Source organism: Tamandua tetradactyla, chromosome 1, assembly GCF_023851605.1.
Source record: "Tamandua tetradactyla isolate mTamTet1 chromosome 1, mTamTet1.pri, whole genome shotgun sequence".
Lineage (NCBI taxonomy): Eukaryota > Metazoa > Chordata > Mammalia > Pilosa > Myrmecophagidae > Tamandua > Tamandua tetradactyla.
In genome coordinates, this window is record NC_135327.1 from 171,280,163 (window position 1) to 171,293,870 (window position 13,708).

A 13,708-nucleotide genomic window follows, 5' to 3' on the forward strand; every position below is an offset into this window, starting at 1 on the left:
GCTCAAGCCTATTTTATTAGTTTCTGGTGGGGGTTAGAAAATTATCAGAGTGATTTCATCAGAGCATGGTGTCCCTGATCATCTTATATGTTTAACATTCTTAATATTGGTTAATGGATTTAGCCTGGATTATTTGCCATGTACCGGATCAGCAGCTATTTCATATATGTCAGGGCAAGTGTCAGTTCTGACCATTGCTGCATTTCAGAAGGGAACTGCCTGCCGGCCCATCTGCCTTGATTTCATGGCTTTTATCTTCATTCTTTACATCTTTGAAGGCCTTTGGCCAGCGATGTGCTTCCTGGCAGGAGCAAATAGCTCCTGAAAGGAGATCTGTTCTGTCTGCTTTCCTTTCTGTTTCCTAAGAGCTTTAGTCTGACACCTGTGACCCCCAACCAGATTCATCAAAGTCATCTTTGAAAAGCTACAAACATTTATTGTATACCTACTGTGTACTAGGCACTATGCCAGACTTCACCTGTGTGGTGCGTCTAGTTCTCAACAACCCTGTGTCAGTAGTAATTACCATTTTACATACAAGGAAACTGAGACTCACTCACCATTAAATGGCAGAACCAGGATTCACATGTAGGACTTTTGACTGGGAAATCGTTAATGGAAATAAAATTTATGTTTACATAAAATGCACCTTAACTAGCATATAGCATTTGACTCTAGTGCCTTAAGGATATCATTGTGGAGAAAATCTGACTTCATTCTGGGCTGAGTAAAAAACTCCAAGGCTCTTCAGTCTACAGAGGTCAAGGCCAAAGGGAGTGGTATCAAGATTCTGAAAATCTTAAAGAATATGATCAGTGTCAGTAAACAGTTCTTGAGCATCTTCTATATTCCAGTTGCCCAGTATTCAAAAACATAGTTCTGCCAACAATCTAAGTAAGCAGATTTTTACAGAGAAAACAGTAACTTCTTGGAAACAGTATCACAACCCTGATGTCATATGAATGGTAGAAGTGGTAAAATCACAGGAAGGAGAGAATCGACCAGGCTTTCTGTCTGGGGTAACCCCATGGAGAATGTGGAAATTGTTGGAAGAACAGGATTAGCGGAGGGTAGTTCTGAGCAAAGGACTCTGCCTGAGGAATACATGTCATGTTCAACGGACATTGAAAAGACAGGTATGGTTGTAATGAAGGGATAATATAGGGTGTTTGTAGGAAAGGCAGATATAATCCCTCAGCTGTTAGTCATTTAGACTTTATTTTTCAGATAATGGAAAGGCACTGAAAGTTGTTTGATGGGGTGGGATGGCCATTGCCAAGCAGTATTTCAAGATTTAGCTAACTGTGATGTGGAAGCTTATCAAATCTCAGAATTCTAACAGAAGTAGTCTTGGGGAAAATAAATGAATTCCCTAAATGAATAAATTCCTCAATTAAATACACATGCACACACATACATATATATATATATTCCATTACACAGCAAGTGATGAAACACATTACCCCAGGAGAGGTCAGGAATAGAGCAGGTAAGCTCATGAATGATAGATCTACTATGCAAGGCTGTGACCCTAACCTTTAAAGTTACTCTCTTTGGCGCCCATGGTCTACCACAAGCATCCCTGGAGGCACCATCAGAGACATACCACTGTAACACTTCTTGGCCCCCTGTTTTTGCAGGAAAAAAAGACCAAGCCCCTTAATTTGAACAAATGACCTTTTATGTTAGAAGATAAAGCCAGGCTTATGAATAATAGCATTGTCTGCTGCTCATATAATATAAATTGAGAGACTCACGACCACCCACTGTCCAAAAGTATATTTCCTATTACTTGCAATTACTTAAATCTTAAGCTCAACTACTACAAATAGATTATTTTGAGTCTTGTAAGGAATTGGGGGAAGGGAAGCAATTAAGAGCCTCCTGTTTCTGTACCTATCAAATTTTTAAATATAAATATTCTTGACCAATAAATCATACTCCTAGAATTATAATCCTGCAGATACACAGTGTACTTGCATCTATGAGAAATTATATAACATTTGGCATTAATGGCATAAGGTTGAAAACATGAGGATAAATCATCAGAACCCTAGTTAATCAAATTCAAGTACTCCCATACATACGATGGAAACATGTAGCCATTAAAAAATACAAGGCAGGGCAGGCCACGGTGGCTCAGCAGGCAAGAACGCTTGCTTGCCATGCCAGAGGACCCGGGTTCGATTCCTGGTGCCTGCCCATGTTAAAAAAAAAAAAAAAATACAAGGCAGCTTTCTCTGTACATGAAAGGTCACAAAAAAAAGCAAGGAAAATATAATATAAATATGCATTGTTTAGTAGAGGAAAGTACACAGACACACACACACGTTTTCAAATTCTTAGACTATCTTGGGTCAACTATAAGCCATCCAAAAAGCTGGCCACAGTAGTGACCTCTGGGAGGGAAACTGGGTGATTGGGAGAGGAGGAATTTTGTGGAATTTTATTTTATACTCTGTGTATTACCTATTTTTTAAAGTTAAAATAATAAGTCCCTGTTAAAATATAGATTCTCCTGCAAAGAGTTAAACTTTAAAGCACCTAATGAATACCTTTGAGGAATAGTTGACCTAGTGAGAGGAACAGAAGCATTTAAAAATGGATCCTGTGTAGGGATCTTTTTTTTAAAATTTATTCATTAATTTAAAAAATAAAGAAACAAAATAAAACAATGTAGGGATCTTTAAAGCAGAGCAAAGTAGAAGCCGTTGGTGGACATTCTCCCTGTGATTCCTCTCCAGAAGGGCATTGGGCTTACATGGATGTGGAGTGTTGGGCAGGGAGTGTGTGAGTTGTTTCCAGAGCTGGCCCAGGCTGGGAATCTGAATTTTCAGAGCATTTCCCCTATATCCATCATTTCCTATGGAAATTTTTAAAGATCCCTCAGGCTACTATGTGCAGAGTAGACTTAAGTGGAGCAATGGCTGAAACAGAACCGTCAGACAGGATGGTAACATATAGACCAGGCAAGAAATGATAGCAGTTTGTGCAGGAAGGTAGCAGTAGAAGTGGTTGAATTCTGGGCTTATAGATGAACGTAGAATTGACAGGATTTGCTGATGTATGGATGTGAAGAAAAGTATGACTTCAAAATTTTTTACCTCAGCAACTAGAAGGATATAATTGTCATTTATTCTCCCTTATTATTAAGGGAGAAGACCAAGAGAAGTATATGTGACCATTTGGACCCAAGAATGATACCCAACTAGTAGAAAAACAGAGCAGGATCAGTTCTCATTGTCTTTTACAGAGAGATGTCCTGGAGTCAGCAGTTCCTCCAGGGATTTTCATCTGACTGCTGTTTGACAAGGAGATCCTTGTGCTGGGGCCTGAAATTTCTGTATCACCTTTGGCTTCTTTTTCCATTTGCCCAAGAAGCCTGAGATAAAAGGTGGCAATAAGCCCAGAGAGAATAGTCCTCTCCCTTCTAGATCCTTACTGTTCTGGGTGGTTCCCTAATTATGAAATGAAATACAGAAGATGGAATCTCAGAAAATAGTGTTAGGTGCTAAGGGCACCCCCTTGTATGAAAGGACTCCCAGAACAAGAGCTGGAGCACTTGGCTTTACCACAAACTCTGTGATCTTTACGGGGAGAAAAAAGCACTTATTCCTTTCTTGGTCTGTTTCCTTTTTTTTTTAAGTAAAATTTTTATCTGCATTTGAGTTTAAAGAAAAAGAAAGGGGATTATATTTACTGGAAATTGGATGAATTCTAAGATTTTTTATAGCTTTAAAATATTGGGGCACTAGAGATTGTTCTTCAGGGTTTTATAAGGATGTGCCTTTATGATAAGCCCATTGTTCTGCCAAAGGAGCTTGCCTCTCATCGTGCAACACCTACCTACCTCCTTATCCAGGGTCTTAGCAGAAATCAAATGATACGCAAGACAAGACTGTGAGAGGGCTTTGAAAAGTGTTAATACAAATGCCAAGGAAGCCTTAGTACTACAGGGTGTCTCTGAAAAACGAAAAGGAAAACTCCAAACCCTTAAAGTAAAATGTAAAGGGCTTTCTATTGCTTAATCAATCGAAATGACCCAAAATCCAAGCTTGGATTAATGTGCACAGTCTAGATTAGGGCTAATGAGGGGCAGACTGAGCAGATGCAGGGACAATCCCAGCCTGATTACTGTACCTCAGCATTTAATCATCTCTCTTCCAAGGGCAGCCTGGCAGACTTAGTGTGTACTCAGTTCCAAAGCCTCCAGTCCCCTCCCCCTTTCCCTTGCCTTGGACATAAAGGCTGCTAGGTCAGACACTGAGACGATTTAATCTAATCCCATGTCAAAATGCATGTGTGTAAATGATGATCATACATCTATGTGATGATATTAAGAATTACTGATTGCATATGTAGAATGGAATGATTTCTAAATGTTGTGTTAGTTAATTTTTTTTAATTAATAAAAAAAAAATGCATGTGTGTGTTTGTGTGTGTGAGAGAGAGAGAAGTTCCTAAAATCCCCACAATTGGATATTAATGCAATTACCATTGAAGGTGGTCTGAAACTACATGTGAAAATATTGGAATTGGGATTTTAAGGTATTTAAGGTTATGATATGGCCCCTCTATAGAGAATTCCTCCCTAAGAAAAGCTTTTAAGATGGGTAATTGCTGTCACCAGTTGTTAACCCCCAATACAGCTTTGTGTGTGATTTCATCACTCAGTGATAGACACTGAATTTGTTCCCTCCCTAATTATGAGATGGAATATAGAAAATGGAATCTCAGAAAATGTTTGCTTTCCAGATGAGTCCGTAATGTAGCATTTTTTATACTGCTCTATTCTGGGCTGGGAGTTCCCATTCTAAAACAGCCTAATCACCCAATCTTAATTTGAAGAGGGATACAGATTAAATTTCAGAAGGTAAATTTCATCCATGAGTATAGAAAACATTTATTGAGCACCTGCTGACTGCTAAGGACTGAAAGTTGCAGGCTCAATCCCTCCCTTAAGGAATGTATCATCTCCTTGAGACAAGGCATGCAAACAGTGATGATAAATAAGATCATTGCCTCCATGGAGGCGTGTATAAAGTGCTGTGGGACCACAGGGCAAGAGGATCTAAGACCAAGAAAGAGAAGCTTGAGCTACTATTGAAGGAAGAATAGGAGCCCTTTCAAGGAACAAATCAGAGACAGTCATTTGAGGTAAAAGTTACAGTGTATGCAGGCCTTTGAAGTGAATGTTTGGAGAACCTCAGTCAAATAGTTCACCTGGCTAGAGGGTAGAAAGACTGGGGATCGGTGGATCAGAAGGCTTAAGTGAACAACAGGAGCCGATAGGAAAGATTTGGAGCAAAGGGATCTGAACTTTTATCCCATGGGCCATTGGTAACCACAGAAGTATTGTAAAAGAGCAACAAGACCAGTTTGTATGCTCAAAAAACCTTTCTTGTTATAGCAGTGTCAGCCAATATAAAGTTTCTATCCTCCATCCTAGTCCCCACCTTGGCTAATTGATCAATGTTAGGCAGGTTCTCCCTAATCATAGTAGTAAAGTAGTATTTGTAAAGTGTGTAACTTGTTCCCTGAGCTTGGAGCTTTGGGAACTGAATCAAACCCAGGGTTAAGAGCATTGCAGTGAGACTGATCTTTGCTTTTGCTTTTGGTTGCCATATGCCAACATGTGTGTTTTGGGGAGAGTTACACAGGTGTCCTATCTTTGCCCCTAGGCATTCTGGGTTACTTTATTAGCTTCACCTGTTTTGACCAGAGAAGCGTATGAAAGCAATGATGATCATGGTATACTGGGGCAGAGCTGGGGGCTGAAGGGGTTGAATGGCCTTCTCATATGCTCACGCCCATATTTGTGGTCTAAAGACTGGAGGGTGGGACCCAGGTGCATATAGTTTAACCCAACAGTAGACTCCCTTAGTCTGTTGTCCTTGGTGCGTGTTGATGCCACCTTGTGCCAGACTTTATACCTCATACTGTGGGGAATATAAAATTAACTGGAGCCAGACTTGGCCTTGAAGGAAACGTCAAACAAGTGAGAAGGCCTATACCCATGCATTAACTGGTCTAAATTGGATTATATACTCTGTCCCGATGCCTATTGAGAATCTGTGTACACCAGAGGAGGCTGCACTGAATGTGGACTGGGGCTGGAGTTGGGCAGGCCTCTAAGAGGACAACTGAACTGGGTTTTAAAGCATTAGGAGTGGGGGTGAAGGAATTCCAGTAGTTGAGCAACCTGAGCATAGAGCCAAGAGAAAGGAATATGACCCATATGTTGGGGAAACTGAGAGTAATCCAGGGGAATGTCCAGAGCACAGGCTGCCTAGGGGGGTAGGGGGGTGTAGGGGAAGTAAGACTGGAAAGGTAGATCAGGGCAAATCATGAAAGCCCTTGAATGTAATGCTAAAGCATTTGAACTTTCTTACAGGCTTTGGGAACATTTTTAACGTCATGGGATTTGAGAGTTTAAGATTAAGGGAATGACCTGTTATGGAAAGGTAATTCAGATGGCAGGTTGGGGGTGAACTGAAAAAGGAATTGATTTAGAGACATTTAAGAGCCATTTGCTAGGGTGTAGATAAAAGAAATTTGAGCCCTCCAACCCTCTGAAGCAAATGCCTGGCCTCCCAGCCCCATGTGTGCGTGTCAGGCTTTCCTCGCCTCCTCTTCTTTTCAGGCCCCAGCATCTCAAGTATGAGGTATGACTAGATGAGGCTTCCATTTCTGTTACCTCATACAAAGGTGGGACCAAATTTCCAAAAATGACTATCCACAAGCTCAGTTTTATACTGCATTATCAAATACTTATCCCTAAACTTGCAAAACTTGTTAGAAAACAGAAACAGTTTTGCATTGTTAAATAACTTTACTTTGCCTTTTTTTTTTGCATGAGAACATATTCTAACATAACTTTTTTTAAAAATTTTTAAACGTTTTTATTGTTAACTATAACATACCTACAAAGAAAAGAAAGAAAAAGCAATGATTTTCAAAGTACACCAACAAGTAAATACAGATTTCAGGGCTTGTTATGGGTTACCATTCCACTATTTCAGACTTTTCCTTCTAGCTGCTCCAAAACGTTGGAGGCTAGAAGAAATTATTTTTTGTGTGTGTAAAAAATAACATTTATACAAAAAAGCAATAAATTCCAAAGCACATGACAACAATTAGTTGTAGAACAGATTGCAGAGTTTGATATGGGTTACAATTCCAAGTTTTAGGTTTTTACTGCTACCTGCCCTAAGATACTGGAGACTAAAAGAAATATCAATATAATGATTTAGCAATCATGCTCATTTGTTAAACCCTACCTTCTCTGTATAACTCCACCATCGCCTTTGATCTTTCTCCCACTCTTTAGGGGTATTTGGGCTATGCCCATTCTAACATTTTCATGTTGGAAGGACCTGTCAATAATATGGGATAAGGGAATGGAACTAGTTGATGTTCTGGAGAGGCTTGTCCTTCTCCATTTCAGGACTTACCTGGTCCAGGGACCCATCTGGAGGTTATAGATTTCTGCAAAGTTACCCTAGTGCATGGAATCTTTGTAGAATCTTAGAATGCCCTAGGTGTTCTTTGGGATTAGCTGGAATGATTTTGGTTGGGGTTTGGCAAATTGTGATAGGTAGCAATATCTAACTGAAGTTTGTATAACAGTGACCTCCAGAATAGCCTCTTGACTCTATTTGAACTCTTTCAGCCATGATTCTTTATTTCTTACACTTCTTTTCCCCTTTTTGGTCAGGATGCCATTGTTGATCTCTCAGTGCCAGGGCCAGACTCATCCCTAGGAGTCCTCTCCCATGTCGCCAAGGAGACTCATCCCTGGATATCGTGTCCCATAGGGGTGGACAATGATTTCACTTGCAGAGCCTTTAACATAACTTTTTAAAATTAATTTTTAGTTTCACCAAAGTAATACATGGTTTTAAATGTCAGAGGACTAAACGCCTTTTTTTTTTTTTTTTTTTTATCATTTCAATGTACATGTACAATCAGTAATTCTTAATAACATCACATAGTTGCATATTCATCATTTCTTAGTACATTTGCATCGATTTAGAAAAAGAAATAAAAAGACAACAGAATAAGAATTAAAACAATAATAGAAAGAAAAAAAAAACAAAAAAAACAAAAACAAAAAACCTATACCTCACATGCAGCTTCATTCAGTGTTTTAACATAATTGCATTACAATTGGGTAGTATTGTGCTGTCCATTTCTGAGTTTTTATATCCAGTCCCGTTGTACAGTCTGTATCCCTTCATCTCCAATTATCCCTTCTCTTTTTTTTTTTTTTAATTAACAGAAAAAAAGAATAAACGCCTTTTTTTAAAGTCTATAATCCAAAGGTAATACCTTATGCTCTTTTTTTTTTTTTTCTGGTATGTATCTTCATTGCTCTAAGTAAAAATTTTGTATCATTATATCTTGACTTGAAACATCATAATTGTTAGTTAGTTCAGTCTTCATATTGTGTTTAACATTTATAGAAATTGTTCATTGTGTGTATTATAATAATTATGATTACATTTATCTTTTTGTACAACTTATATTTTCTCTTAAAGTTAATAGAAGCTTCTTTTTTGCTTCTACTTTTTAAAGTATAATCCCCATTTCTAGCCAACTTCTACAACAGCTCTGGAAGCCACTCTTGATGCTCTTTCCCATGTGGTCAGATGTGTCAACTCCTCGGTGCCGTCTTACCCTAGAGTGCTTTGTCTTCCCCGGCCCGCTGCCTAGCACTCATCTCAGGCCCCTCATCTTCACCCCAGAGCTCCCTTCACCATTCTCTAGAATGGAGTCTGTCTCCCCGATTGTATAACTGCTCCTTTCTTAGCTTTCTGTTTTGTCTTTGTGGAGCACATCCTTCAGAGCTTCCTGGGAAAAGGTCCGTGGGTGGCCAATTACTTGAGCCCTCACTGTCTGATAGTGCCTTATATAATCTGCCTCCACACTGACTATTTCATGGGCAGGGTATAGTATTCTAGATTGAAAGCCTTTTCTCTCATTGCTCCATTCTTCTAGCTTCCAGATTGCTCTTGAGAAATCTCACTCTGTTCTGAGTCCCAGATCTTTTTTTTTTTCCTTTCGGAGAACTTTTCGAATGTTTTCTTTATCCTTGATATTCCAAAATTTTGTGAAAATGTCTCTTGGTGTCTAGATCTTTTCCATTCTGAAACTCATGTCTTTCAGTTATGGAAGTTTACTTATAATCCCTTAATAATTTCTCCCTTTTTTTTTTTTTTTACTCTGGAGTTCTTTTTTATCAGAGGTTCAACTTCCTGGATTATTTATATGGCCCATATTTTCTCACCTACTTTTCTTTTTTTTTAATCTTTCCTAGTCTCTGAAAGATTTCCTCAACTCTATCTTCTGATCCTTCTTCTGAGCTTATTTCATCTATTGGACTTTTAATTTTAAAGAACCCTTCTTTTTTTTTCTTTTTAACATGGGCAGGCACTGGGAAACAAACCCATCCTCTGGCATGGCAGGCAAGAACTCTGCCACAGAGCCACTGTCATACCACCCTAAAGAATTCTTCTTAAATTCCTCTCATACTCCTTTTTTATAGAATGGCATTCTTATGACATAAATCTTCTCTTATCTCTCTAAGGAAATTACAGTTCAGGGATGCATTTTGTTTTCTCCGGCTCCACACACTGTCTCTGCTAAGAGTGTGTTCTTTAAGAATGAGACACTAAAACTCTGATAGGAGGCACCACGTGCAGGGGCAGAGCTTGGTGACCTATGGGCTTCAATGTGAGTATTAAGACAACAGACCAGGCTTCTCCTCCTTTGGAGAATGCCCACACTCATCTTCTTTCAAGTGTGTACTTTCACTACACATGAAAGTTTTGAGCTGGACAAAAAAAGACAGCAGACCAGATTTTTCCGTATCCTCTAAATATCACTATCTATAGATCTTTTCTTTGGACCTCTCCAGGTCAGTTTCTCAATAGGATGAGTGAGCCACTGATGTCCTGACCTATGGACAAAGGTCCATGTGTCTGAGTGGCAGGTTGGGGGGAGTATCTACTAGGGTTATCAGGCAAATACAAACTTTCAACTAATTCCTGTTGTAAACCTCACTTCTCTTTCTGTAGTAGGTAGGCCTCTAAGTCCTGAGTCCTCTGAGATGTATGAGTGAGCCGACTAGCCTCTCTTAGTTTACTACTCTCTGGAGTTGCAACTTCCATCTCTCTGCTAAGTCAAAGTGACTTTACATTAGTTTTGCATCTTCCAAAAATATGACATCTGTCATTTATATCTTTCCTCTCACCCTTTACTATAATTTTAGTTTCATGATGAAGAAGAGATGGGTGTATAATATATATATTTACTCTGCCTTATTTAACTGGAAATGCTTTTTTTAATTGACCTCAAAATGTGTTTTGAAATTTTATTTGCCTATGAAATCTAAAAATCAGGAAACCAGTGACCTTAGCTACTTTTTAATAAGCTTGACTGTGAAAGGAAAGACATAGATAAAATAGTAGCCAGAGAACAGGACAGAATTGAGGGAGAAATTTTCCATTTTCAAGCTGAGAGAAACCTGAACATGGGCAGAAAGAAAGTTGAAGAAGGCAGTATAACAGAATATCAAAGAGAATGAATAGTGGCCTGTTCATAGAGGAAGAACGTCAGAGCGGATGGACTTCAGAGGAGGATTTCACACCTTAAGGACCTATGCTTCCAAAGCTGGAGGCAGACAGGTTCAGCTTTTGGAAGTTGGGGGGGGCCCTGCCCTGAGACATGTGTTGCACAATTTCTCCAAGCCTTTCTTTCCTGTTACCTGGTTTTTAAAAATTAAAATTGGGTGAGCAGAGGCATTTGTTTTTGCTTAGACAATGGGTGTATGATTACCTGGGTCTGGCGATCAGTGGTGCCCTGAAGGGTGAGCACTGGTGGCCCCTGTCCAGCCAGCCTCTGGGGACCTGAACATGATCCTTACATGTCCGCACTTTGTCTCCCCAGGCCTCGTCCAGATCCCTGTGAGCATGTACCAGACAGTGGTGACCAGTCTGGCCCAGGGCAACGGGCCTGTGCAGGTGGCTATGGCCCCTGTTACCACCAGGATATCGGACAGCACAGTCACCATGGACGGCCAGGCTGTAGAAGTGGTGACATTGGAACAATGACATGCAGCCATATCATGGCTTCATTTTCTATTCTACTTCAAGATTTTTTACACGTTTGCAGAGGTGCAATCAAATGGAATGAAGTCTCTCGACTTTGGAAGAAACGTTTTGTTAACCTTTTTTTTTTTAAAAGGAAGAAAGGCAGCAGATTTTGGAATTGCATTTTTTTAAGCACCACTCTTGATTTTCTTGGATCAGTGGAACAAGATACTGCACTGTCAGTTTCACTATCCTGAAAAAGCCAAATTGTGGCAGGACTTATTTCTGCGGAAACGTGTGTGTATACTTATGTGTGTGTGTGTGTGAGTGTGAATATATGTATATGTGTACATATGGACACACACATTTACATATATATATATATACATATATATATATATATGTATATATATATATATATATATATATGAAACCCGCATGGAATTATCTGTATGAAATCAAGGTGAGCTGTGGAAAAATAATTCACCCAGTTTAGTGGGTGGTAGGGTACGTGGCCAGACACAGTCACCCGGTTTTTGTTCATACCAGGGTCATGCGTTGAGCTACTGACAAACTCAGGAGGAGGTGACCATGCCCTACACCAAAGCTGCCTCCCAGTGGCTGCCCAGAATTCTCCCCACTAGACTCAGCTAAGGAAGGAGGTTCCAGGATAGGGTAGGGTCCAGAAAATTTGTGTGCAGGGTCCAGGGGCCATGTGGTCTGGCAGCTTAGATGCTCATTGGGCTGGCCCAGGTGCCGACCTTGCCATAGGCAGGTGAATGTCCTTAAAGCTCCCAGACAGGGACAAGAAGGTTTTCCTCAGTTTCGCATTTCTTCCCCTTCCCAGGAAGCCTTCCTGATCTCATGACTCTTAAAATGATGCTTTGGTTTTAAGGTCAGTCCTGAATTGGTCAAGTGTATGAACTGAAGGTAACAGAAGTATTAAGGGATTGAGGAGCCTGTGCGCATGAGTGTGCCTGTGGGTGCTTGGGAAGAGTGGGGGGGGGGGGGCGGGAGGGGGCGGAAGGGCAAAGGAAGGAGGGAGAGAAAAACCTTCACAGACCACAATACACCAGTAGGAGCCATTTTTCTCCTTTCCTTCAATAGCTCTCCAGAAAAGACTCTGGTACTGAAAGGTCCACCTGGCTCACATGAGGCTGGCCATCACATCACGTTGGTGTGTTAGAAGAGAAAAGGACTGAGGGTGTTTCCTGCGCCCCTGGTTCAGGCCCCACTTCGGAAGGAACTCTGAATTTGTAGGCACATTTTCCAAGTGCATCCTGGTGGGCCCAACCCCTGCAAAGCTTTCCTACTCACAGATGTTGATTGGTCTAGGTGTTCTTTTTAACTACTAAATTCTGCAATTTCTCAGCTGCAAGCCCTGAATCTACAGCGGCTAAATTCACCTGACTTCTCAACAGGCCAAATCTCTGCTCCTTGAGTACAGGGACAACTCTTCCCCTCCCCTCCCTGATCTCCCCATGTGTGTGCAAGTGTATTTAATGTGTTTTTTTAATGCGACATTAAAAGATTCTTCATGTCTTGCTCAGCCTTTGAGAAAGTTTCAAATTCTTGTATTTGCTTGTTTTATATAAAACTACCCAATGTTCTTTATATGTTTTTTTCTGTACATAATGGGGGGAGGGAAGGGAAATTTACATATAAATAGCCCTAAACAATTTCTTATTTTTTTAATTATTTTTTATCGTCATTGTGAAGCTGTCCAGGGACTTTAAAGTCCATGTTCCTTTGTGGTAAAATAACCTCCTAATAGTTTGAGAAATTGCCAAAAAGAAAAAAAGCAAAACCCCAGTAGCAGAGCATGGATTCTGTGTTGTTTTCCATTGTCTATTACTGCCTCATTCAATAAATAGTTAAAAATGTGGCAACAGGAAGTGGAACTGTTCATCTCTTTAGGAACTCGTGGCCTCTTAAGCAAGAACAGCTATCATTTGGGGTGGCTTTTTCTATTTAAAAAGTTGCTTGTACTCAAGATCAGTAGTTTTCAATCTGTGTTTCTTGGAGCTTTAGCAAAACTCCGTAAGGTGGGAGCTGAGAAAGTATCAGGAACTCCCGCCCAGCCACCATCACCACAGCAGCTCCATGAAATCTGGGTTTTGAGGTCTTTTGGTGTTTTTGTGTTTGTGTTTTGTTTTTTCCCCCCAAACAAACACTCCACCTCCTCCCACTGGTGTTATATAATGAGAAGAGGGGGCAGGGGGGATCTACCTTGAAAAATCCTGAAGACAATTTGAAAGCTTCTACCCTGAAATTTTTTTTTTTAGGAGTTTATATCATATCAGGGTGGGTGATGGTGCCTCTGTATAATCTCCCTACATGAGCATTGTTTAATATTGGAATGGATCGTTCTCTACGAATCATAGGCCCCAAACCTTTAATTGTCTCCTTATGTCCTCATTCTTGGGTTTCCCACACAGCTCACTGCCTTAACATGGCAATTCTTTCTAGCTTCAAGCCCTTCCTAAGTTTCCCAGTAGTCTGCACCTCCATGCTTGTGCAAACTCTGTGCCTCAGCCTGGCCATCTCCACCCCTTTTTGTTGGATCTTTTGGTTCGTTTCCTGGTGATGATGATTAGAAATAACTGAATGGGGGA

General features: G+C 40.2%; 1 protein-coding gene across 10 annotated transcripts in view; it reads left to right on the forward strand.

Annotated features, from left to right (window-relative positions):
• The window catches only part of NRF1 (nuclear respiratory factor 1), a 145,194-nt gene extending 133,106 nt beyond the window's left edge, over nt 1–12,088 (forward strand). For all 10 annotated transcript variants that reach the window (XM_077130340.1, XM_077129913.1, XM_077130065.1 and 7 more), the window contains one exon: nt 10,951–12,088. In XM_077130340.1, the coding sequence (XP_076986455.1) occupies nt 10,951–11,114 (164 nt within the window). In that variant the 3' untranslated portion in view covers nt 11,115–12,088. The remainder of the gene's footprint in view (nt 1–10,950) is intronic.
• The last annotated feature ends 1,620 nt before the right edge of the window (nt 12,089–13,708 follow it).